This window comes from Hipposideros armiger, unplaced genomic scaffold (genome assembly GCF_001890085.2).
Source record: "Hipposideros armiger isolate ML-2016 unplaced genomic scaffold, ASM189008v1 scaffold_94, whole genome shotgun sequence".
In the NCBI taxonomy this organism is placed as follows: Eukaryota; Metazoa; Chordata; class Mammalia; order Chiroptera; family Hipposideridae; genus Hipposideros; species Hipposideros armiger.
The window spans coordinates 739,263-764,997 of NW_017731444.1; the positions used below are offsets into that span (position 1 = coordinate 739,263).

Sequence of the window (25,735 nt, forward strand, 5' to 3'; positions counted from 1 at the left end):
AGTAAAATTGATTTAAAAATGACATCTGTCTACGGCCAGGTGAGTGGCTCAGTTGTTTAAGAGTTAGCTTAAGAGCGCGAGCTCTGAGCAACAGGGTGGCCAGTTCGATTCTCACATGGGCCAGTGACGCTGGGCCTGACCTGAGCTGCTGCTGAGCTGCCAACAGGTGGCAGGATGGCTCAGCTGGTGAGAGCACGTCCTCCTAAGAACAAGACTGGCTGTTCGATGGTGGGCTACGCCCACCTGCAACTAAGACTGAACTCAGCACCTTGAGCTGAGCTGCCACCTGGATGGCTCAGTGGATAGAGGGTGCGCTCTTAACAAGGCTGCTGGTTCGGCTCCCACATGGGATGGTGGCTATGCCCACCCGCAACTAAGATTGTAACACAGCACCTTGAGCTTAGAGGCCACGAGCCGCTAGAGGGGAGCCAGATGGCGACTGGTGCCCTCCACAACTAAGATTGAAGGACCACAACTTGGCTGGTCCCCTCCCCCAATTCCCCAACACCGTTCCCCTCCCCCAATTCCCCAATGAAAAACAAAAACAAAAACAAAAAACCCTAAAACTACATCTGTCTATCCTACTTAAGTAAATTCACTACCTCTTGTGTCAACTCAGTAATATTAACAGTAATATTGAAACAAGGTTTGGTTAGGACTCTCACAAAAGAGGCCTCCCTCCCGCTGCCCTAGAGCTTAACAATTGATCAACCCCCCCCCACCCCCACCCCCGTGTTTTGAGCTTGGAATGTCCCCTGTCCCAGTTCCTGAGCTTAATGTCTACTGTCCCAGTTCTCTGCTTTAGATAATTACCCTGAAACTTGTGCTTGCTTATGATCACAATACCCCTTGCCTTTCTGATCACAATCTCTATGGCCTAGCATTCTTTCCAGGTTACTGTCATCACTGCTGGGTTGATGACCACACTGGAGAGCCACATCGCCTGAGGGAAGGCTCCATGCAGACCCCCCCCCAACCATCACGTGACCTCTGGAGGAATGTCCAGATTTTCCCTTAAATATCCCAGGCTGGTCTGAGAATGTGAAGGCAATTTTTGGAGGTGTTAACCCGCTGCCTTCTCAGACCACCAGTGCTCTGATAATAAATGCTTATTCTATGACCCAACTTCTGTGCCGGTCTATTGGCTGAGGGGCTCAGGCAGCACAAGCTCCGGGCTCGTTTGGCCTCTGGTTTCAATAGTAGCATTGAATTAAAATAAAATAAAATTTGAAATTCAGTTTCTTGGTCACGCTAGCCACATTTCAAGTGCCCAACGTGTGGCTGGTGGCTATTGTGTGGGACAGCGCAGCTGCAGAGAGCTTCCAGCTGGAAACCCTGTCGTGTGATGACCCTCAGCATCTCACAGACAAGACCGTGTGCTCTGCTGACACAAAATTCAAGTTCTTGTGTGTGCTCCTCACAGCCTCCTTTTCTCATAAGAACAGTGACTCTCAGCTGAGTTGACAGCAGCCAGGAGTTGTGGGGGGTGGTGATGGAGGGGCTGGAGGAGGGTTCTGCCAGGGCAACCCTCTCAGCCAGGGTCATAAATGGAAATATCAGGATGTGGGCTTGGTTACCATAGGTTTTAGAAACCAGTTTGCAGCAGCCTCTGTGAGTGTTAACTTCTGATGAACTCCTGAGAAGTCATCGGAAGGAGGTGGAGAGGAGGGGGCCATAGGCCTTGAACACTGGAAAGCCTAGAGCACAGGGATTTTTTTGCCACACCTCATGCACACCCTATGATAAATCTGCCTTTGAGTCTTTGCATAGGGTGTTCCCTCAGTCTGGGGGCCATTCAGTCATTGCTTGCTCAAATTCTACCTGTGCTTTAAAAGCCTTATTGAAATGCTTATTTTCATGGAGGAACCCTGCCCAGCCCCCCATCAAACCCTTTCTCATATGCATGTTGCATCCTGCCTTGTCTTATGCCTTCTCTCCCCCGATAAACTGTAAGCATCTGGGGAACAGGGTTGAGTCTTTTTCATTTCTTATGCCCTGCCATGGCATCAGCCCACAATGGCATAAAGGAGTCCTTGCCTGTAGCCCTTATTTTGCATTCGCCATTCAGACACTTGGGATCTGTTTAGGATGGTGCAGCCTCCCTGTAAAGTTCAGGACACCCTGGGGCCCATCGAAGGTGCATTCAAGTTCTCTTTAAGTTGTTAAGTGCATTACGCATCCTTTACCTTGTTAGCTCATGTTCAGGGACAGCCAGACAGCAGACAAAAGCCCCAACCGAACCCAGGAGGGCTGGCACGGGTGACAGAAAAAATCCATGGCCACATTTGAGGGCCAGAGAGGTAAAGGTGGAGAGGTACAGTGGACAATGACTGAGCATATGGGCAAAGAGGGTTTGTTGGAACCCGGGAGTTTCAACTTCACTATAGTCCTGATATCTCCAACTGTTTCAAAAGCCTCCCCACCTATTTCCAATAAGGATTCTTAAAACATCCTGAGAAGTGAGTAAAGCAAAAAGGGAAGCAAAGAGAGGGAGATGTCCCATCAAAATTGGGAGAACATGGGACTAAAATCCCGACTTGTTGGTTCCGTAAGTTGTTCTGTCCACCAACCCATGTGTGCTTGTGTAAATGAACAAAGAAAACAGATGAGCAAACCCCAAATCCTAGAACTTCAGAGCTGGTGGAACCCTTGAAGTTCTAGATCAATGCCTCATTTCACAGAAGAGGATACGGGTCCAGATTGGGAAAATGGTGTGCTTACAGCACTCCAATGAGTCCTAAGCCCAATTTTGTTCATTTATCTCAACTCCTTTGCAAGAGCTGTGGTGAGTCATCCACTGGAATTCAGGAGACCTGGCATTTGTCTCCCCCTGCTGCCATGTCACCTCTTCAATTAGAGCTTCCACTTGCACTGGTTTGACATGAGGCTTTGGAGCCGAGAGTGCCCAATGACCACTCCACCTGGATGGCTGTGATCCTCCTTCTGGTTCTGCCCTAGATGAGGAGAGCTGGGCGGTGGCCAAGGCAGGGGAAAGAGAGAGCAGGGCCCGCCTAGTCACGTGGGAGGGGACATGCATGGGCCCCTCATCAGAGGAAGGAGAAGGTCTGACAGGACAGGGAGAGCACAATTGAAAATGCACCTGAGTCAGTCACAACCCACCTGTGTTTCTTTCGCTGCTTCTGTGTCTCCTCCTTCCTTGACACCCCCTTTTCCTTCTTTGAGGGTGCTCTCTGCTCCTTGCGGGAAGTCCTCCCATTCCTCTTCCTCTTCCCCTCGCGAGTCCTGTCCACGGTGCTCCGCTCCCGTTTCCCCAGCTCCTCTCGGTGTCTCCTGCTTTCCACCTGCTTCCTCCGGGGGGAGCCCGCCCTTGGGCTGCCCCTGGCCTGCTCCTTCTGGCCAGGCAGGTCTCCGCGCCTGCCTGCTGCACTCTCAGCTTTGGGGGCCTGTTTTCTGGAGGGTCTCCTCCCAGACCTGTCACCTGCAGGGGAAGGAAATGGACAGTTCTGACCTCACTGGACTCAAACCCAGGAAAGTGCCCTAGCTGTAAGAAATCAGATGTTCAAGACACTTCCTAGAGCTTGTTGGCTCCAAAGGCCACCTCTTTTGGATTCTCTGGTCTGAGATGAAAATTAATGTCTCCCTCCTTTGGCCGGTCGCCATTCCCACATTCTTGCTTAATCTCAGGTAGAGAGATCTAGGCATATGCTTTTCTTCTTCTGGGGTGTACAGTCCTGTGGGGTCAGAGCTGAGTCAAGCATGGGCCTCTGGTAAGGCTGGACCACTGAGACAGGAAAGGCCCAGCTGTCTCCATTCTCAAGGGGCTGCCCCTCATGTGCCCTGGCCTGGAATGAGGGAAGGGATTGGAGGTGAGGGCAGCAAAGTCAGCTCAAGTCCTGTTCCCCCACACTCCTCAGGGCCAAAGTTTCAGTCAAGTGGCAGAAGGAGAGAGGAGAAATGTGGGCAAGAGCCTTTATTGTAGTTTCTGAAGGAAGGAATCAGTGGGGTAGGGTAAGCAGGGCTAGGGTGGGCTGGTTTGAATAATTTCAAAAAGACCCAGAATAGCCAACATAATATTGAAGGAGAAGAACAAAGATGGAAGGTGGACTCTATCTAACTTTAAGACTTACTATAAAGCTATAGTAATCCAGACAGTGTTGCATTAGTGAAACAACAGACAAATAGATCAATGGACTAGAGTAGAGAGCCCAGAAATAGACTCACATAAAAATAGCCAACTAAGCTTTGACAAAGAAGCAAAGGCAAGGACGTCATAGCGCAATGGTAGCACATCTGACTCCACCAGAAGCAAAGGCAATTCAATGGAGATAGTCTGTTTCACAAAATGGTGCTGGAACAACTGGACATCATGTCACATGCAAAAAAAAAAAAAATCTGAACAGAGACCTTAGAGCTTTCACAAGAATTAACTCAAAATGGATCATAGATCTAAATATAAAATGCAGAACTATAAAACTCTTAGAAGATAATATAAGAGAAAAGTTAGGTGATTTTGTGTTTTGCTAAGACACTTTAGATATAACACCAAAAGCATAATCCATGAAAGAAAAAATTGATAAGTTGGACTTCATTAAAATTAAGAAGTCCTGCTCTACAAAAGACACTACCAAGAAAATGAAAAGACAAGCCATAGGCTGGAAGAAAATATTTGCAAAACACATATCTGACAAAGGATTTGTATCCAAAGTACACAAAGGATAATTAAAACTCAACAATAAGAAAACAACTCAATTTACAAATGGGCAAAATATCTGAACAGATACTTCATGCATTTGTCAAACTCATCCACACAACACAAAGAGTGAACCCTAAGGTAAACTATGGATTTTAGCTAATAATAATGCATCAATATTGGTTCATCAGTTGTAACAAATGTACCACGTTAATATAAAGTGTTAATTATAGGGGAAACTGGGTGGCAGGAGCGAGGGGAAGAAAGAAGATTGCATTTGGCATCTCACTGTGTTTTCTGCGTACTTTTCTGTACATCTAAAACTGTTCAGCTTGGCCTGAAGAATGACCACAAGGACAGGCTGAGAACTGAAACCATCTATCCTGCACTCAGCTTGTACATGGGAACTCAAACTACACCTTAGTGTCTATATTAAGATGACTTTGCACTATGCTTCTGTCTTCACTAGCATGACTATTTTTCCGGAAGTCCCCTGCCCAAGCAAATGGCTTAATTGCTCATTATCGGATTTTCCCAAAGACCCATCAACTCTTCAATGAAAAGCATCACAGACAATTTGCATTCTAAGATTCTCTGAATGTTTTGCCTCCAAATCCTGGTGTTGATATTTATTGTGAACTGTGATTTATATTGTGATTCTTACCCAATCCTAATCAAGTCCCCCCCCCCAACACACATTTTGAAAGAACTGCCTTAAATCAAACTTTCAATTCTCAATCAATTCTGACCTTACCGTCCCCTCTGTAAGACTGCCAAAGCTTTGCCTGTAATAAATCAGCTTCGTCTGTAATCTATAAATCAGCTTTTTCTGATCAACAGGTTGTGCTCTTGATAATTTAGTGAGCCATCTTTTGACAATAACTTAGATGAATGTATTTTGGTTTTACAAAGAAGGAATAAATGGTGGACTGAAGAAAAAAGACCACAGAAATAGAGTGATGAATTATACTGGGATGGTTAGAAATGCTTCACAAAGAGCTAATGTTTACTCTGAATCTTGAAGGATGAACAGGAGCTTACGGAGAGAAGACAGGGGTTGAGATAGAGAAGGGTTGATGGTGGTCACAAGGTGGGGGGATTCTGGGCAGAAGCAGGGGATTGAGGGGCCCCAGTGGAAATGCCAAGGGGTCTGGGGCATGGGTGACCAAAGCAGAGCTGGATCTTGTGCACCATGGTACTGGGGTGGTGAGTGTGGAGAGAGGAGGTTTCCCAGAGAGCAGGGTATGCCCATGGGGAGTTGTGTTGAACTCTGGACGGTGAGGGTGTGATACTGGAGCCTGTTTTGCAGGAGGTGGTCATGCTAGTAGCATTGAAGTAGCATTGAAGAGGTTGTTGTAGGCTGGGGGCACTGGTTCCCAGTCACTGTAGGGCAAGCCCTGTGAGCATGTTTGCTATGGTTGCTTCACTTGCTGTGATGGCAAAAAGAGGCATCAAGCATGCGTCTGACTTCACCAGTAACAAGCTCCCTGTCTTTGGGACTCAGTTTCCAATTGCTGGAATTACTGCAGGGACTGATGAGATAACTGATGTAAGCACTTAGAAAAGACAGATCATCCTATGTGTGACAAGACAGATTTTCTTCATCCAGTCCTGACCTAACTAACCCCTTTCTTCTCCTTTTCACCTCCTATGGGAAAAGAGTTTTTGGTAAGACAATGTAAAGAAAGATTATTTAGGGCCGGCCGAGTGGCGCGATGGTTAAGAACTGGCTTGGGATGCCAGAGGTTCCCGGTTCGGATCCCACATATGAGGGCCAGTGACACTGCCCTTTACAGCTAAGATGCTGACCAACAGCTCAACCTAGAGCTGTGCTGCCATGGGTCGCTGGCGAAGGCGTAGGCTGCAGCCCCTGCTGCAGTGGGTTGCCATAGGCTATCGTATGTAGCCAGCAGCCAGCCTGAGCAGCCAGCAGCCGCAGTGAGCGGCCGTCCAGAAGCCGGCGACTGATCTGCCTCGCCCGGGAAGAGCGCAGTGATGGTGCCAACTTGGGCCAGTGAANGTGAGCGGCCGTCCAGAAGCCGGCGACTGATCTGCCTCGCCCGGGAAGAGCGCAGTGATGGTGCCAACTTGGGCCAGTGAAGCAACGTCCTCCACAGCTAGACTGAAGAACAAAAAGACAGCAACTTGCCTGTTCCCCTTCCCCCAATTCCCCAGCACTGTTTCCATCCCCCCAATTCCCCAATTAAAAAAAATCTTTAAAAAAAAAGAAGAAAGATTATTTAAACATAATAATAACTCATCCAAGTTAGGAAGGTGGTCAGTATCAGCCACTGAGAGATGGGTTTGTCTTGTAGATGTTCTTCCCCATGGCTCTGGAAGGTTTCGGCCCCCCCCCTTAGAGGAGGGATGGCCAGAAACAAATCCACTCCTTCCAAAGACGTGGGACTGTGTGTGAGAAAGTGTGTGTTACTACAGCTGTGACCCCTGGGAGAGCCCTAGAACTGAGCTAGGCTCTCAAAGAGCAGAGAGTGGGCGAGGGGTTAAAGCAAAGAGTCTCCTGGGCTTCCATCCAAGACCCGGCTCCATATTGCTTGAAAAGACTGGATAAGAAAGTCAACATATGTTCGCATCTTCTTCTTAACTCTATGGGTCCTCAATCAGCTAATAAAATTATTTTCTTTTGGATATCAAACTGTACCTAATTGCACAGATAACTTGGAGGGTTCATACATTTTTTCTCCAAGCTACAATTCCTGTTGTTATCTCATTTCACAACTGAACAAAATTCATGTGGAATGTGGAAAACAAGCCTGAATTTGCCCTTCAATCTGACCTAACCTCTCCAAAACGGAAAGCAAGATGATTTTTAAGTTGTTTTCTTTTTATAGTCAGTTTTGAATGGACTCCACAAAATGCATAATTTAGGAGCTAGAAAGACAGCTAGCTGCCACATTAGGAAGACCTCCAAGCCCAGCACGCACTCCCTTACATGTAGCAGGCCTTCTCGGGTTTATGCACCTGACTTGGGTTAGATAATTCAGAGTGAAAAACAGGCTGAGAAGAAGCTGTAAGGCCCAGTAGGTCCAGCTCACCTTCAGACTCGGTGACCTTACCAGTTAAGTGCATTTACAAAAAGATACGGGGGAAGGGAGAGTTCTGACTCTCCTTTTCAACTAATGGAATAGCAAATGTTGTTTTGAGAAAAAGACCTTTGCATTCTCAGAGATTTTTTTTCTCCTTGTAGAACGTAAGCTAAAAGTATATCAGGTCCCTTCAGTGGTGACTATAGAGGAGATTTTTAAACAGAGATCTTTGTGTAATTGGGTTTCGGTTATTGGAGTTCCATTATTTAACTTCACTGCATCCTTTGACCGTTTGGATCCCTGAAGTGACAATTCTGACCCATTTCCTCTTTTCTATAGGGAAGGCAGAATGGCAAGGGGTGAGGGATATGTGTGCGTCATATTTTAGTAGGAAAATGTTTGTGCTTTAGGCAAAACAACTTTCCGTTTCAGTCCTGTCCAAGGACTGTTTGCCCATAGGTGACCCCCACAAGGCTAGCTCCTTCAGCTGGGGTAAAGGGGGAGCCAGGATGGGTGCAAAAGGGACAGGGACTGGAGGACAACAGGGGGAATGGAATGTGGAGAAACCAGGCCTAAACATCCTGCAGACAACTGTCACCAAGAGAGGTGACTTTCCATGAAGACTGGGTTTCACATTCGGCCACACAGAGGCACACTTTCTCACGCTGGCTCACGTGTCCCTGGAGGGGGAGGTAAGAACTGGATAGGGAGGCAGATAGTGTAGGGAGGTGGGGACAGTGACCAAGGGGCTGTTGGAGTGTTGAGATGCCAGTGGTGCCTCCCTCCTGTCCAGAGCCCTAACTCCTCTGTACATTCTTCTCTTGGGTCTCCCTACTTGTCAAAGAGCTGCCTCACCAAGGACTCAGGCCCCCAGCTGTGGGGGAGCAGTGGGTGACAAGAGGGAAGGGCTTGGTAGAGAAGGCAGATGAAGTGGATCCTAGCTCCAGCTCCTCCACATACCTCATGCCAGAGTGGGGGCAGGACAAGTCCCTTCCCCTCAGAATGGGGCGGGGTGTGTGTGTATGTGTAAACCTCTTCCAACCCCCTCTCCCTGAAGTCCATCACTCCCAGAAATTCTGCTTCCTCACCTACAAGTGGACCCCCGCCTGGGATTCCAGGAGGAGAAAATGGCATCAGATTCACAACATGTCTCATGACATGAAGTGTAGGATGCTCACCCTGTGGGCATGGCTTCTGTCTTCCTAATAGCAGTGAGGGTCTTCTCTCCTGCCTGTGACTTCCTTTGGCTTTTCCTGGGGCAGCTCAGCCCCACTCCAGGTAAAGCCCTCACCATGTCACAGAAGAGCTGTGGCCACATTCCCGATGGGAAGATGGCCAAGCACCCACTCCCACTGGTACTTGGTGGAGGTTAAGAGCGTGCTGTCTGGGGCCAGCCGAGTGGCGCAATGGTTAAGAACTGGCTTGGGATGCCAGAGGGCCCCGGTTCAGATCCCACATATGAGGGTCAGTGACACTGCCCTCCACAGCTAAGATGCTGAACAACAGCTCAACCTGGAGCTGGGCTGCCGTGAGTTGCCGGCGACGGCGTAGGCTGCAGCCCCTTTGGCAGTGGGTTGCCATGGGCTACCGTGTGTAGCCAGCAGCCAGCGTGAGCGGCCAGCAGCCGCAGTGAGCCGCTGTCCAGAAGCCGGCAACTGATCTGCCTGGCCCGGGAAGAGCGCAATGATGGTGCCAACATGGGCCAGTGAAGCAACGTCCTCCACAACTAGACTGAAGAACAAAATGACAGCAACTTGTCTGTTCCCCTTCCCCCAATTCCCCAGCACTGTTCCCATACCCCCAATTCCCCAATAAAAATCTTAAAAAAAAAAAAAAGAGCGTGCTGTCTGGAGTCAGGCGGCCTGGGTGGAGTCCTGGCTGTGCCACCTGCCAGCTGCCTGGACCTCGCTCCTCTAGCCCCCAGGCTGGTGAGTGTTCACTGCTTCCCGAGACTCAACTCAAAGTGTCACTAACTCTGGGTGTCTCCCATGACACCCAGGGCTGAAGGCAGGTCCTCCCTGTGCAGCATCTGCCTCCTCCCCAATTAAACCTCCTGCTTGGGAGGGTTCCTTACAAAGAGAGGGAGGGAGGAGACAGGGAACAAGGGAACGAGGATGAATGAGATAGTGGCTGCAATGCCAGCCTGAGCTGGCACTGCAGGCTCCCCAGGAACGAGTCACCCCATCTCACCTGTGCCTGGAGAGACGCTCCTCGAGCTCCCTCTCACTGCAGCTCCTGCTGGAAGAGATGGACAGGGATGAATGGCTGATCCCTGGAATGCCCCCCTCCCTGTACCACCCCATTTCACTGTGGGAACCTTCCACTGGTTTATAGCTGCCTCGGACGGGAACCTGGTACCCATTATTTCACTAACAAGCTCCAGAGTCCCTAGTCTTGACATTTCTCTGATACCCTGGAAAAGTCATGAGGTCAGAACATTCCCACAACCCTCTGCCAGAGACAGACAGACAGACAGGCAGAGAAATCAATGGAAGGGATTGTTAAGGAAAGGTGATTCTAACCCAGGCAGCGGGGGGGCTGAAAGACCATGGTGGCTCTGACAGCCTCTGCCACTCAACATTAACACAGACACTTTGCACATGTTGTTTTTAATCCCTCCAAAGGCCCTACAAGGAATGATGGCCAGACTGAGGTGGCTCAGTGAGTAAGTGGCAGGACCTGCACTCAAACCCAGGTCCCTGTGACTCTTAAGACTTCTGCTTCCCTGCCTCCTGTTGCTGGCCAGGAACTCTATGGGTGGGCCCTACAGAGGTGGGGGCCGACTGACCTTCCTCTCCCAGGCCCTTTGGTTGACGGCTCATGGTCAGTAGGACTGGCTCGGCTCCCACGTGGGCTCACGCAGCTTGCTGGAACACATGAACTTTCAGCCTGGTGTGCTTTCCTGCCCTCATGGTGGCTGGCCTCCCTTCCAGGCTGCCAGCCGCTAGGGCTCCGTGGCTTGTTTGAGATTGAATGCAGAGGTGAGTGAAATGTGGGAGAGAGACAGGAAGGAGGTGAGGCAATGAGTTCCCAGTCCTTCAATCCGGCTGCACACTCCTCAGCTCAGGTTTCCCTGCAGAGAGGCTGGTGTGGCCTCACGTTTCAGGCATCACTTACAACAGAGGAGCCCTGGAGGGACCAGAAGCTGTCAGCTCATCTCCACTTGCACCCCGGCCGGGTGAGGTGTGAGGAGCATCCCAGGGTCCTTTCCTTCTATCTTGTTCCTGGTTGAGACAAGGCACCAGGGAAGTCCTAGGACATTTGTGAAAGTTATCACTAGGGTCTGTTTAAAATGCAGATTCCCAGGACTACCACTGGGCATTCGAATCAGTAGGTGTAGGCAGGTCCCAGGGCTCTGCACTCTGAATCCCGATGCAGGAGTCCTGAGCCCACGCAGATGAACTGTTCTCGCTCCTGATACCTGCTCGCCCTTACGGGAAGCTCTGCCCACGGCTACCGGCTTCAAAAAGAACACCTTTGGCTGCTTTGAAAACCATGATGAGAGAGTTTCAAAGTTGTCCATTTAGAAGGCAGTTACAGGCCCCGGAGTGTGGAGTCCTTAACCTAGGGGAAAACAGTACATTTTAATTTTTCCTAGCCTTTAACTGAAATTTAGCACTTCCCTAAAAATGTGATTTTTGTCCCCAAAAGAAGTCATGGATCTTTTCACAGCACATTAAGCTGTTGGGAATATATCAAAATGTCATTTATGCTGCCACTAGATCTTATTAATTATTAGGAAGCATGGGTTTCATGATGTGATAGGTTTTAAAAACTATTTTGACACCTATTTCAGGGTCGTAGGTCACCTTTGTAATTCCAGTATTTTATCTTATGGGTTTCAAATCAATGTTCTGATGTCATCAGGGTTCTGTGACACCTATAGGATTAAGAACCAGCCCCAAGGTAAGTCTCACGTGGGTGTCTAGTCAGACTCAGCCTTGGACCCTCCGGCAACTTTGGTGAAGGGAAGGAACAAAATAACCACCACATGTGGTATCGTCTAAAATGCACACATGACAGTTCAGCTCAAGCTTTAAGATGTCACTTTATCTCTCTGATCTGATGGTTCCTGCCACAACTTCCTAACCCAGAGTGCAAGGGCAGTGAGGGGACTCTCAGCTGCATTCTCTGTCCTCCAGCTCTAGCACTTGTACCCTGGGGTTCCTGCAGCTAGCCCCTCTCCTACTGGGGTGATCCCACTGCAGGGCCACACCCCCACCCCTGTGCTGACTGGGCAGCAACAGGCCGCCTGCCCAGAGGAATGAGGGTCAGCTCCCAGCTCTCCAGGGAAAGTGGGGCAGCTGCAGCTGTGGAAGGCCTTTTCAGGTGGCTGGCTTGACTATCAACAGTTACAGAGATGTCCATAGTCTTTATACTTTTTTCTTGTGGAATTTCTGAGACCACCTGAGATAAAGCCAGCACTTTGCCAAATATCTGATCCTGGCTCATATTCTCTTGAATCATTGCTGTCTGCTCTAGGCTGGGGGATACACAAGGACTCAGACACACAACTTCCTCTGGGACAGTTGGCAGATTTCTTTCAGAGGATGAGGAGGTGGTGTGTGTACCTGAGACCATCATGAGACTTCCATGAGAAGACAAGCTCTGCTCCTGATTGGGGGAGATGCAGCAAGGTCAATAGTTTGTCCCTGGGAATAAACTATATCCCAAATAATTGTCAGGCGGGGTCTGGTGTCTGTGGAGATGATTCAAGTCTCTGGACGGTTCCTTCTCTGCTTTGCCCTCAAGTTTTGCCTCATTGAGCTTTGCCTTTTCTTTGCAGTGATTTTGCCTGTAATGTGAAACCTCTTGACTTCACATACAGAGGGTGCCAAAAAAATGTATACACATTTTAAGAAAAAAATTATTAATTGTAATACTCAATATATACCGATAACAAAAGATGAATACAAGTCACCTTTGACTTTTGCAATTACAAGAGGTGCTCAAAGTGATTACCATCAGTGTCCAGACACTTCTGATGATGGTGAACTACTGCTTGAGCAATGTTGACCAAAGTGTCCACCTGTATATGTGTTTTTGGCATTCTCAGTATTTGCAAGTTTTAAGAAAACATAATCTAATCTAAAACATAATCTAATTTGAGGACAGTGAAACCAAATTAGGTGGCACAAAAACACATCTTTTAACTTTTCATAAAATATTCTTTTTTTTGTTCAACACAGGCTTTAGCTAATTAATGCTTGAGTTACATTTATTGGGCATTCAACGCAACATAAACATTGCTCCAAAGAGTAATAATATCAGAGTGGTGTGCTCTTAATATTTTATCAGGATGGTGAACATTTCTATTGCTGGGGTTGAAGATGGTAAACTCTGAAGTAATTCTCTTTTATGGGTGTGGCTTGATCTGAGAAAATAAAACCCTAAACTTCAATATGATGACAAAATAACACATGCAATTTCAACCAAAAGTTGCAGGGCATCCAAATCCAGTGGTGCTTTTGTCTTAAAACCCCTTGTTAACGGGGAAGCTTCTTGGGCCATCTTGTTAATTTATCTCTCCAATTAAAAATACATATATATAATTAGCTAGGGGTATCTGCTTACAAAACATCCAGTGTCGCTCACAGAACCTTGTAAACCAGCACAATGGAGAGGATCCTGTGACAGGAGGTAACATACTAGCTGGATAACGCAAGCTGCTGCTGTGACCAGGCCGCTGCCCATCACCTACTCACCTGCACCAAAGAGCTCACTGCTGGGGCAGTTTGTGGTGCAGGGAGGCAGAGTGACCATGGAGTTCTGGATGGCAACCGCGTGTCCTCTGCAGGCCTTGGGGATGTGTATTATGAACAGGGTGTTTCTAAGGCTCCTTTGGGCAGGGTCTTACTGCCTCAACTTTTTCTCCATCATCATTGAAGCTGGAGCAGAGGGGTCTCGTTGGCCAGAAACTGCTGGCGTTGTCTCTGCCATTTCAGTTTTTAGTCAGGAAGGGAGACCCACACCCAGGAATGTGGGACCTGAGGGAGCATTATTACCAGGGCAGGGGGCAGCTCCTGCCAGAAATAAGCCAGATCAAGAGACCTGGCTGCGCACATCCTAAACAGCCCACGGGGAAAACTGCAGCTGAGGGGCGTCTATGGGCCAAGGCTTTTTGTGTCTACTTCTACCCTCCACCCCAGGAGGCAGTATGGGAAAAAGGGCTGGGAGCAAGGATTCTGTTACTTCTTCCCATAGCGGATAAGGACAATTAATAACTGGAATGCTCCTCACAAGCACATGTGTGAAATGAGTAGAGTCAAACCACATTTATAGATGTCACCTGAATCAGACAGGTGACGAACCCTTCTTCAGCTCCCCACTATGGATGTATGGGCCATAAGCGAGATACTGTAAACTTCCATGCCTTCATTTCTTCATCTGTTTGGTGGATGGAGGTCATTCTGCTCCGACTCCTACAAGGGTCCTTTGGGAATCGAGGGAGCTAATGCGGTTATTCTGGAATACCAGAAGGCCTGAAGAGTTCAGAGGGGTGTCTGTAGAATTCCTGCTTACTGTCCCTTCGCTCACCGTCTTGGTCTGGTGCCTGTGGTGCATCTCGGGCCACACTTTTACCAGGGCACAGACCAGCCCCTTTTCCTCTGTTCTTCCGCACAGCTGTCACCAAGCTCTTCATGGGGTGTAACTGCTTCACCCCGGTGTGGCCACATGGTGGCAGGGGGGTCAAACTCACCCTGTTGCTGCCCCATCTCTGGCCTCTACTGTGCTGTCCAGGAGAGTAACTTCTACTCCATTCCACAAAGCAGCACTGAGCCCAGGCTGTGGTGTGCAATCGCTTGTTATCAATAGTTTGTGGGTAATCCAGTGTGACCGTAGCAGAGACCAAGGCAAGAAACCCCAAACAGGGACAACTGAACAGCTTGAAGTTCCTTGGCCATTTCTGCCACAAGACACTCCCCCAACCCCACCCTATGTTTTGGATTCCACTTGTTGCTTTGTTTCTAGCACTTACTCTTCCTAGCAAGACCCTACTCAGCCCATAAACTATAGAACACTCATATCAGGTAATTATGCACAGTTTGGAGTGGTGAAAAATACCTTAACTGAGCTATAGACTCCTTGTTTTAAGACCCGTGTGGTTGGAACTCTGCCTGGTGGGCCTGGACCACAGCAAAGGGAGCTGAAAAGGACTCAGGGGACTTCACTTCCTGAGATGTGTATGTCTGTCGGGGACAATATTTACCTCCCGCAGTCATTTGGGCCAACTGTCTCAGTCCTCACTCTTTTGACATTTGTTTTTATTGTCTGGAGGTCTCTGGAGCGGATGGTCGGGACTTAGACCTTGGGGTCAAAAATTCCGGATTCAGTTTCTGGGCTGAACAATTCGGGATTCATGAGGGAAGAGTGGGGCCTTAGGCCCTGGAGGGAGAGGGGACACTAAACATCTCTGTGGCATTTGGGATCCAGGTAGATTTTGAGAGAGAAACTCAGCTTCCGAATCGAAGAACAGGAAACTTGGCCTCTGGGGCCAGCTGTGCAGAGGGTCCCTCGTAAATGGCTTTGCATGCTCCACGGACGCCCCCCAAGACTCGCATGTAAGATAAAGAGATTTCCATTCTCCCCGCTGCCTTAAGAATTGGGGCCAGGAAGGGGCCAGGTGACAGAGCTGTTGGTGGGACCCAGGGCTTCCCACCTGAAAGGCCTCACACCCTCCTCACAAGCCCCTGGGGCCTTCCCTTCGGTTCCGCTGCTGTCCCCACCGCTGTTCACCCAACCCCTTAATGCGAGAAATTGTGCAGCGAAGCTTGCCCGCCCTGGTCCTGGCCGTTGGGTTGGGCGTGACTTGTCGGCCAAATCAGGACTTGGCCATTGCTGCAAACCCAGGGATAGACTCCGGAGCCGGAGCCAGAACCAGGAACAGCCTTTGCGGGGCCAAGGGGAGACTGACAGGGTGGCAGCGCCTGTGGACACTAAACAGCATATGTGAAAACAACAATAACAACAAGAAAAAACAAACCTGGAATCACACGTTCTTTGCCAAGATAAGCTTTTTTTGTGAGAACAACTTTACATGAATCTAAACAGCATAATTAAAACAGGCTCAGGGCCAGCCCAGTGGCGCGTTGGTTAAGAACTGGCTTGAGACACCAGAGGACCCTGGTTCGGTTCGGATCCCACATATGAGGGCCAGTGACACTGCCCTCTACAGCTAAGATGCTGAACAACAGCTCAAACCGGAGTCGCCTGCGACAGTGTAGGCTGCAGCCACTGCTCCAGTGGGTTGCCACGGGCTACCGTGTGTAGCCAGCAGCCAGTGTGAGCGGCCAGCAGCTGCAGTGAGCGGCTGTCCAGAAGCGGGCGACTGATCTGCCTCGCCCAGGAAGAGCTCAATGATGATGCCAACTTGGGCCAGTGAAGCAACGTCCTCCACAACTATACTGAAGAACAAAAGGACAGCAACTTGTCTGTTCCCCTTCCCCCAATTCCCCAGCGCTGTTCCCATCCCCCCAACTCCCCAATAAAAATCTTTAAAAAACCCCACACAAAAAAACATAAGCATGGGAGACCACTTCATGGACGGTGTAGATGCCTGACCACTGCACTGAACACCTGAAGCTGAAGCTGAATAATATTGTATGTGAACTATAATTTAATATATATGTAGTCACGGGATATGGAGTATAGTATAGGGAATAGAATCAATGGAATTGTAATAGATATGATGTCAGAGGGGCAAGAGATTGGGGGAGGGGGTTGTCACTTTGTGAGGGTGAAATGCATAACTATTACATTGTTCTGTACACCTGAAACTAATAATAATAATAATAAAAACACAAGCAGAACAAAAGAGTATACGGAGCAGGGTAATTCTCCATCTTGCTTCTGTCCCTTTCCCTCTGGCAACCATTGTGAAGTCTCTATGCATTCTTTCTTTTGTCTTTTTATTTTATTAGTTTCAGGTGTACAAAGCAAAGTAATAGACATTTAAACCATAAATTATTAAACCATAAACCATAAACCATTATCACTCATAAAGTGGTAACTCACCCCCCCCAAGCTTATATCTGCTTAATAGCCCTTAGAACATTGGGTTCTGGTCAACACAAAATTCACGTAAGAATAAAGCTTTGTGAGAGAATAAAATTTCAGGCCTATCAACAATGACTAGGATATAATAACTAAACCTCAAACAATGAGTCAGTGTTCAATACAACAAAGCTAACACCTTGGCCTCAGTTACGTTTCAGCTCCGGACTCATGCGAGCGGAACAGACCCATAAACTGCATCCCCTGGAAACCAGACCGAACAATGCTGACTGACATCAGAACCTGAAGCCATGATCAATTGCTCCCTGCCTTAGCCCGGATCAATCAGTAGAGCCCCCAATCCCAGCTCCCATAGCAACCATGATTAATGATTTTCCCCTTATATAATGTAGCCACTAGAGGCCATCTGGGAGCCAAGTTTTGAGAGCACTAGCTAACCTGTGTCTCCAGACTTGGCGCCAACTCCTTAAATTAATTTTTACTTTCTTTGCTGCAAACTCCTGCTCGTGTTTTCTTTTGCCTTGGATGGGCACAGACAAGAGGACCCCTTTTGAGTCTGCAGTAACAATTCTAACAAGAAAAAAGAAATTGGAGTTTGAGTGCTTTTGAACACTTTTTTTTTTAATTTGGGAGCACATTATCTCAAAAAATAAATTCTGAGATCTTTGAAGTTTTGAGGACTTTTATGTACTTCTGAATTCTTTTGAAGGTTCGCTTGAGAATGGTATGTGATTCAAGCTCATTTTCATAAACACCGCGTAACTACATTTAGTTTGGTCTCATTTGTAGGCAGAAAATGCAGTTGAGGAAAATGTGTGTTCCTCAGTTTTCGTGCTCATGTCTTTTCTGAACATGTATCCTGTGCTGGGCATATGCTTCATTTTTTAAATTACCCAGTATCCAGAGGAGCTTTTTAATATTAGCCCTAGTTTCCCAAAGAAACTCTCTCCTCAGCTTTTCCTCCCAGGCTTTCAGCATTCTGTTATTTGCCCCAACTGTAATCTTTTCCCCAGATGGCAGCTGCTTGCTCAATTGCCTTCCAGTGTTTTGGGGGAACACCCTCTGCATAACTCCTTTTCTGTTCTGAATGAGTTTCTTAGGTGGAACACAGGCAGGTGCCTTGTGTGAGGCCTGCAGGTAGTCTCCAGCCAGGTTAGGACAGAATTCTAAGAGAAGTCATTTTTAGGTTAGAGTTCTTTGAGAATAAGTTCTGCTCAGCTTATTCTAGAAGCAGAGACCTCACCCACTCTGTGAGGGTGGGCTACCATCTTCCAGACCACCACTGAGCCAGGGAAGGGAATGGGAAAAGGGCAAATAAAAACTCTGCAAAGCTTTCCTACCATTTTAAAAAAAATAGGCTTTTTATTTTTAAAAAGCAGTTTTAGGTTCACAGCAAAATTGAGCAGAAGGTCCAGCGATTTCCCATATACCTTTTGCCCCACACATGCATAGCCTCCCGTTATTAAAATCCTGCACCGTAGTGGTACATTTGTTACAGTCAACGAGCCTACATTGACACATCATTATCACCCAAAGTCTATAGTTTACATTAATGTTCACTCTTTCTATGGGTTTGAACAAATGTATAATGACATGTATCGATCCACATATACCATTATAGAGAATATAATATGCCCCCAAATGCCCCCAAAATTCTCTGTGTTCTGCCTATTCATACCTCCCTCCCCCTTAAACCCTGAAAACCATTGAGCCTTTTACTGTCTCCATAGTTTTGCCTTTTACAGAGTGTCACATAGTTGGAATCATATAGTATGCAGTCTTTTAGATTGGCTTCTTCCATTTAATAATATGTATCTAAAATTACTCCATGTCTTTTCATGGCTTGAGAATTCATTTCTTTTTAGTGCTAATATCCCGTTGTCTGGATGTACCATAGTTTCTTTAGCCATTCATCTACTGAAGGACATCTTGGTTGCTTCCAAGTTTTGGCAATTATGAATAGAGCTGCTATAAAAATATATGTGCAGATTTTTTTTTTTATTGTTAGTTTCAGGTGTACAGAACAATGCAATAGTTACCCTTTTCACCCTCACAAAGTAACAACCCCCCTCCCCTCATCCCCTGCCCTCCCACCCCCGATATCATGCTTATCTATTACAATTCCATTGAATCCGTTCCCGCACTCTACTCCGTGTCCCGAGGTTATATGTATATATAATTATAGTTGACATACAGTATTATTCAACATCAGTTTCAGAAATACAATGCGGTGGTCAGGCCTCTACATCAACTATGAAGTGGACTCCCCAAAAGGGCATTGGTCCATCTGGCCCCCTAAGAAATGCTTACAACGTTATTGATTGTATTCCTCGGACTATCTTTTTCTATCCCTGAGGCCATATTGCAATTACCAATTTGTATTGTCTCATCCCTTCCCCTCTCCTTCATCCCCACCCCCTCCCAACTAACAACCCTCAGTTCTTCCTCTGTGTCTCTGAGACTATCTCCATCCACTTCTCCCATCCATTCAGTTCCTTAGAATCCACGTATAAGTGAGATCATATGATATTTGTCTTTCTCTGACTGACTTATTTCACTTAGCATAATGTTCTCTAGTTCCATCCATATTGTTGCAAAGGGTACTATTTCCTTCTTCTTTATAGCTGAATAATACTCCATTGTGTAAATGTACCAAAGTTTCTTAATCCAGTCATCTACCGATGGGCATTTTGGTTGTTTCCAAGTCTTAGCTATTGTGAATAACGCCGCAATGAACATAGGGGTGCATATATTTTTTTGGATTAATGTCTTGGGATTTTTTGGATAAATACCTAAGAGTGGGATTGCTGGGTCGTAAGGTAGTTCCATTTTCAGATTTTTGAGGTGCCTCCATACTGATTTCCATAATGGCTGCACCAGCCTGCAGTCCCACCAGCAGTGCACCAGGGTTCCCTTTTCCCCACAGCCTCGCCAGCATTTGTTGTTTGTTGATTTATTGATGATAGCCATTCTGACCGGGGTGAGGTGGTATCTCATTGTGGTTTTAATTTGCATTTCCCTAATGCTAAGTGATGTTGAACATTTTTTCATATGCCTGTTGGCCATCTATATGTGCAGATTTTTGTGTGGACATAGTTTTCAACTCTTTTGGGTAAATACCAAGAACCAGGATAGCTGGATATTATGGTAAGAGTACATTTAGTTTTGTAAGAAACTTCCAAAATGTCTTCCAAAGTGGCCATACTGTAACTGAATCCAAGTTTGTACCGCTTGCTGCATGACAGCCAGGGAGTCGAATGACAAGGTGTTGGGGTAAGGAAAGCAAGTTTATTTGGAAAGCCAGCAAGCCAAGAAGATGGTGGGCTAGCATCCTAAAAAAACTCTTAAGAAAGTACACAATTCAGGCTTCTTTTATATCAAGAGAAGGGGGGAAATAGATGCGGCAAGAGGGGATTGATGACAGTAGACTTCTGGGCACCAGCAGGGGTTTGAGAAAGATTGTGAAACTTCTTTTTCTTAGTCTGTTGACTCTAGTTGATGTGAGTCTGGTCACAAGGTTCCTGTGAATCTTTGGTAAACAATCAATATTTTTGCACATACTTCCCTATCTCAAGACTTGGGAGAGGCAGTTTCTGGTAAGGGGTTGTTTTTGTAAAACTCCAGCTGCAAGCAGAATTCCTCTAATGATTAACATGTCTATATGCATGACTAAGCAGACGCTATTAATGTGAAGGCCATGGGAACAAAGCAGGCTTGAACAAGATGGAGTCAGAGAGGTTAAGCATTTCACTCTGTTACAATATCATTTGGCATCCCCACCAGCAATGAATGAGAGCTCCTGTTGCTTCACATCCTCTCTGGCATTTGGTGTTGTCAGTGTTTTGCATTTTGGTCATTCTAATAGGTGTGTAGTGATATCTCATTATTGTTTTAATTTGCAATTTCCTATGACATATGGTGTTCTGCACCTTTTCATATCCTTATTTGCCATCTGCATATCTTCTTTGGTGAGGTATGTGTTCAGATTTTTTTTGCCCACTTTTTAATTGAGTTGATGGTTTTCTTTTTTTCTTTAAAATTCGAATTAATTAACTTAAAAAATTTGGGGGGGTTGATAGATTGCTAATTGTTGAGTTTTCAGAGTTCTTTGTATATTTTGGATAACAGTCCTTTATCAATAGGTCTTTTGCAAATATTTTCTCCCAGCTTTCCTAGCATTTTTAAGTTGACATTTTCTAAACTCAGCATTCACTTGATTTTTGTAAATATTTGACTATTTTCCAGAGTTCTAACAAAGTTGATTCTGGTGGGTTTTGCTTAATTTTTCATGTTTTGTGGAGAGGTGGGTCTTTGAAGCTACCTACGTATTTTCATTGACATCACCTCTGTTGCATTTTTGTTTGAACTGACCCTTGTATGTTGTTCACATGGTGAATAACAGTCACAATAGGATATACAGAGTTACCGAGGGAGGTGTTGAGATCCAGGACAGGATTCTGCCTAGTACTAACATAGCAGTTTCCAAGACAACAGAAAGGAATGAGTCTATTCTGCAATAGCCAGAGCAGAATTTCAGGAAAGTCTTATCTCTCTCCTGGCTCACAGTGGTCTTGCGGCCATTTGCTCTGTCTCCTGAGTACTGGACAACAGAGAAGTCTTAGAAAGCTGGTATAGGGAAGGTGAAGAGAAATGAGAGGGTGGAAGGAGAGATGGTGTTGGAGAAAATTAAAATCTCCTGCCAACCCAGAAAATCTTTTCCACAAATGTAGAGGAGAAAAAAATAGTTTTATTAGTATTATTATTGAATAAACATTAAGTCAGACTGCGAAATGCATTATAGGCAATCTACTAATGAGATTGCAAAGACCAAAAGTAATATTACTTTTTATATAGTTGAGCAGATACAACTTATCACAAACATGTTCTCAATATTAATGGTAATTTGCCCTCTTCTAAGAAGACTTGACAACGTTGTTTGCTGTATATTTTTTCACAGTTCATCCTAAATTCACCTGGTAATTGGGTAACTGGGTTAGTTAATTGCTTTTATTTGAAAGAAAATCAAACTCCTATCTCTGTGACAAGCAGATGGTGACAGTTTGGAGCTGCACACCAAAGCTAAACTCCCACAGTGACAGGAGGATAGGGACAATATCTTCCTTAATGTTTACATTTCAAAGAGGTGATCTTTAAGGAAAACATTCCTAGGTTGTAAAGCTGGCAAGATACTTTTTTGCCTTTAAAAAAGATTTACATATATATCACAGGGGCATATTTACAAATATATAGATTTCTCAAGGAAGTATGTAAGAAAAGGGAGGAAGGAACCAGTCTTTTTCTTTTTGACAACGGTGAAAACTGAATTTAACTTTCACTTACCATTACAATTTAAATGCTCTTCCTATGAGCTGAGATAGGTCTGCTTTGCAGGACTCATTAAAAAAGACAACAGGCCCCCAAAGAAGTCACTTGTGCTAAGCCCACGTTACCAAATCAAGACTTAATGTCTGATTTAATTTCAACCTCTCCCAAAAATGGAATCTTAAACCAATCAGTCTGGAATTAACTTGTAAGCGCTAGCGAGGTAATCCCCCATAGACCCCCTGCCTTCCTCTAAGGGGAAGGTGACCTTGCCTGAAACAGTCCACTCTTTGCTAGTGGCTTCCTTGGCCCCCCCTTCACCCACAACTTCTGCCTATAAAGGTCTTCCATTTTGTACAGCTTCTCAGAGCTCCTTTCTATCTGCTAGATGGGATGCTGCTCAAATAGTTGAATGAAGCCAATTGGATCTTCAAATTTCCTCAGTTGCATTTTGATTCTTAACACCTGGATCCTAGATAAAAGGCCATAGAGCAGGCTCCAGCTTGGGTGGGGCTTCCATCTTCCAGGAACTGGATAAGCTTGTCACTAACTTTGAGAACATGCACAAGGGCATCCAAAGGAGGGTAAGGGCTCAACTGAGACCTGGGGAGCCTGCTTTTTGCCTTCCTGGTTTGTTTCTCCTGCCAATAAAGTGAGGATCCCCACAAGGGTGCATGGGCAGCACAAAGCCACACTTAGATGGAGCTCACGGAAGGTGGCATATATATATTATACAGCTTAAGCCCTGGGGATTTAGTTCGGTTAACGGCGGGAAAAAAAGCCCAAACACAAGCCTTGCAGCCTTCGCAACTGACCACCCAGACGCGCCGAACAGAAATGCCTTAGGAGCCTAGACCTCCGCCGACCCAGGAGCCGGATGCGATGGTTATCTGCTGAAGGTGCTGAGGAGGTTTGTGGGCAGTGTAGTCTTTCCGGCGAATGGGAAGAGGGAACAGATTTCACCCCGGAATCACTACTTGTTTTATGCATGGGTATCTTAAGAAAAGAGACGGGTAGGTTGTCTCTACAGAAGACATTGTAAAGGCCAATTAACCTTGCGGCTCGCCGCTCACAGGGCGGCCAGTGGGAGGCGGGGCTAAGGGGATTCTGGGAACTGTAGTTCGGAGCGGCGGAAGGCTGGATGGATTTACATGCTGGTTCTGGTGAGCGAGGCACGTCCCGGTCTCTTACAGTGCTGGGAAGAGGGTCGGGAAAGGCTGGTCTAGGGTTAGGGGCCTGGGTAGAGTGAGATTGGTGGAGGAGTGCAGTGGCTCAGGCCGGCGGGTTGGGGAGGTTTCATTTTTGTAGAAGGGGGTGCGACCCGAGACGCGCATTTGGGGCGGGGAAATGGGATGAGACTCAGCCAGCTGTGAATCTTTGAGTTGCTGGGCGCTACGCGGATCTTCCTTCCTTCTCCGGCTGGGGCGAGTGACTTGGAACTGTAATTTCCTTTTGAAGGAGGTGGGATTATTCTGGGCCAGACAATTTCTGAATAGGGGAGGCAGCTGCAGTCATGCATCCCGGGGTTTATGTGGGCTGTGGGCATGAGTTCAGCCAGGGTAAAATGGACATGTCCTGTTAATCTCATCCAAAAGTGCGCGTGGGAGCGCTGCTCCGGTTCTGTATCCCCGGGGTATTTCTAGCAAAAGAGTACTTACTTGGTTCCTGCATCTCAGAAAGTTTGTGAAAACCCAGGATTGACCGTGAATGTCGAGTTTTGTTTGTTTTGGTGGGGCTGAATATGGCCCAAGGGGTGATTGGGAAGGGGGGCTGTGAGGGGAACCATCTAAGGCTCTGCTGTGCCTTGGTTTGTTAGGGGTGGGTGGATGGAGGTGAGCTTGATGTGGGCAGAATATCCCTCGGGGGTTATGGGGGGAATGTCTTGGGTCTGGAGTCCCTGGGCCTTTTAGGGGGTTTTGGCCTAGGACAGACATCTAGGCAGTTTTTTGAGTGGGGGCGAGTCAGGTTCTTTGGGACCTGTTGTCCCAGGGTTTCTTGTGAGGCAGGGGCCCCCTGTGCTTTGTGGCAAAGAACCCCGGTTTGGCTGATTCCCCCTTTACTTGTCCATTTTTCCATCATGTATTGGGGTCAAAACTGGTTTGGGGCTTAGGGGAGTTAGGTAGGGTGGGGACCTCTGGGGGCTATTAGTCGACTGTTCAAATTACTTTCCGCATCTGGTGGGTTCCAACTATCAGGACTTTAATTTTTTGGTATGGACAAATCTTAAGCCTACCCAGTAGAATAGTACAGTGAACCCCCATGGACCTGTCACCAGCTACAACATTTATTAATTCCCGGCCAATCTTGTTTCATATACATCCCCTCCACCCTATTTGTGGATACACTTTGAGAATTGTCACACCTCACAGGTGCTGGTCACGACTGACATTACCACTGACTCAACTGGCTAAGGGCATGGCACCCCACAGCTAGAGTTCTAATCTAGACACTGTCTAGCTCTTCAACTTGAACAAGATTCATAACTCTGCCTCAGTTTATCATAAGACCTAACTTATGGGGTCTTTAGGAGGTAAAACTTGTACAGTGCCTGGTATATGGTAAAAGTTTTTAGTACTTGCTAACTATTACTAATAATGTTACAACTTGAGACCCATAGGCACTGATTAGAAACTTTTACCTCTCCCTAAAGAATTTAAATCTGGGGACTTGCCCATAATAAGAATTATTACCAGAGGTAACTTTTTACGACCTATGTCATAGGGCAGGACAAACATTTAATTACTTAACATCTGTTTGTTTTTTTTATCATCCTGCAAATGACTTGCCTCCTCTCTGAAGCCCCAAGTCACCTTACCTGGTCCTTAGCTCAGAATGCCATATATACCTCATTTTCCCTTTCTGTCTCTGAATTGCTCATGTATGTGGGGTTCCCATATGTACATATGTAAATACATTTGGTTATTTTCTCTTGTTCACCTAATCTGTCTCATGTAGATTTGTTAGACCAGGCAGAAGAACCTATAAAGGTAAAGGAAAGTTTCTTCCTCCCCCACAGCACAAAAAGTGTGGATTCCGAATTACTTAACAGCATATCAGGGCAGGCTGTGCTCTGATACCCACACTTGGCTCTGTCTCCAGAAGTTGTCTACTTTCTTCTTTGACAGATCTGATTTTTTTTTTTAAAGGAAGAGGAGCACTCCTCATTTTAAACTTGGGGATTTCTAGCCTGGTATCTGGGGGCTGAGAGACAGTGATGAATCTCACACTGCCTATTCCATCTTCAGGACCACCTTCTCACATCCCTGCCAATGTAGGACTGTGTAGAGCAAGTGAGCTCCTGGCAGCCCACTCACCTTTCACATTCCTACAGTGTTTTCTGTGCCTGGAACCAGGGGCAAATTTCCTTTGCTCATCCTGACATCTTGTGTCTTGAAATGTCCCATTTGAGGCTTTCTGAATCTTGTGAAGGCTACATTTTTTTAATATTCTCTCTTGTGGCCCTTGATTAAGCCATAAAAAGAAAAGGCTTATTGGTTTGAGCTACTATTAAGATCCTACTTGTCAAGGCCAGATGATGAAAAGACAGTATATATATGTGTGTGTGTAATATATATATATATATATATATTTGTTTGTTTGTTTTTTTAAGAGAGCTTTCATGTTCTTATAATGGCTAGTCCTTAAGATTCCCTCAATAAGATGGAAGGACAGAAGGGCCGGCCGAGTGGCTCAGTTGGTTAAG

The 25,735-nt window shown here is 46.4% G+C and overlaps 2 protein-coding genes across 2 annotated transcripts in view; one reads left to right on the top strand and one right to left on the bottom strand.

The window, feature by feature from the left end:
- TMC2 (transmembrane channel like 2) overlaps nt 1-10,527 on the bottom strand; it is a 65,148-nt gene extending 54,621 nt beyond the window's left edge. Inside the window, exons 1-3 of the mRNA XM_019645803.1 lie at nt 10,484-10,527; nt 9,886-9,930; nt 3,121-3,439 (exon numbers count right to left, since the gene is read on the bottom strand). Of these exons, the coding sequence (XP_019501348.1) occupies nt 3,121-3,439; nt 9,886-9,930; nt 10,484-10,517 (398 nt within the window). The 5' untranslated portion in view covers nt 10,518-10,527. The remainder of the gene's footprint in view (nt 1-3,120; nt 3,440-9,885; nt 9,931-10,483) is intronic.
- Nucleotides 10,528-23,344: 12,817 nt separating this feature from the next.
- ZNF343 (zinc finger protein 343) overlaps nt 23,345-25,735 on the top strand; it is a 23,492-nt gene continuing 21,101 nt past the window's right edge. Inside the window, 1 exon segment of the mRNA XM_019645654.1 lies at nt 23,345-23,493. The gene's annotated coding sequence lies outside the window, so the exon portion shown is untranslated.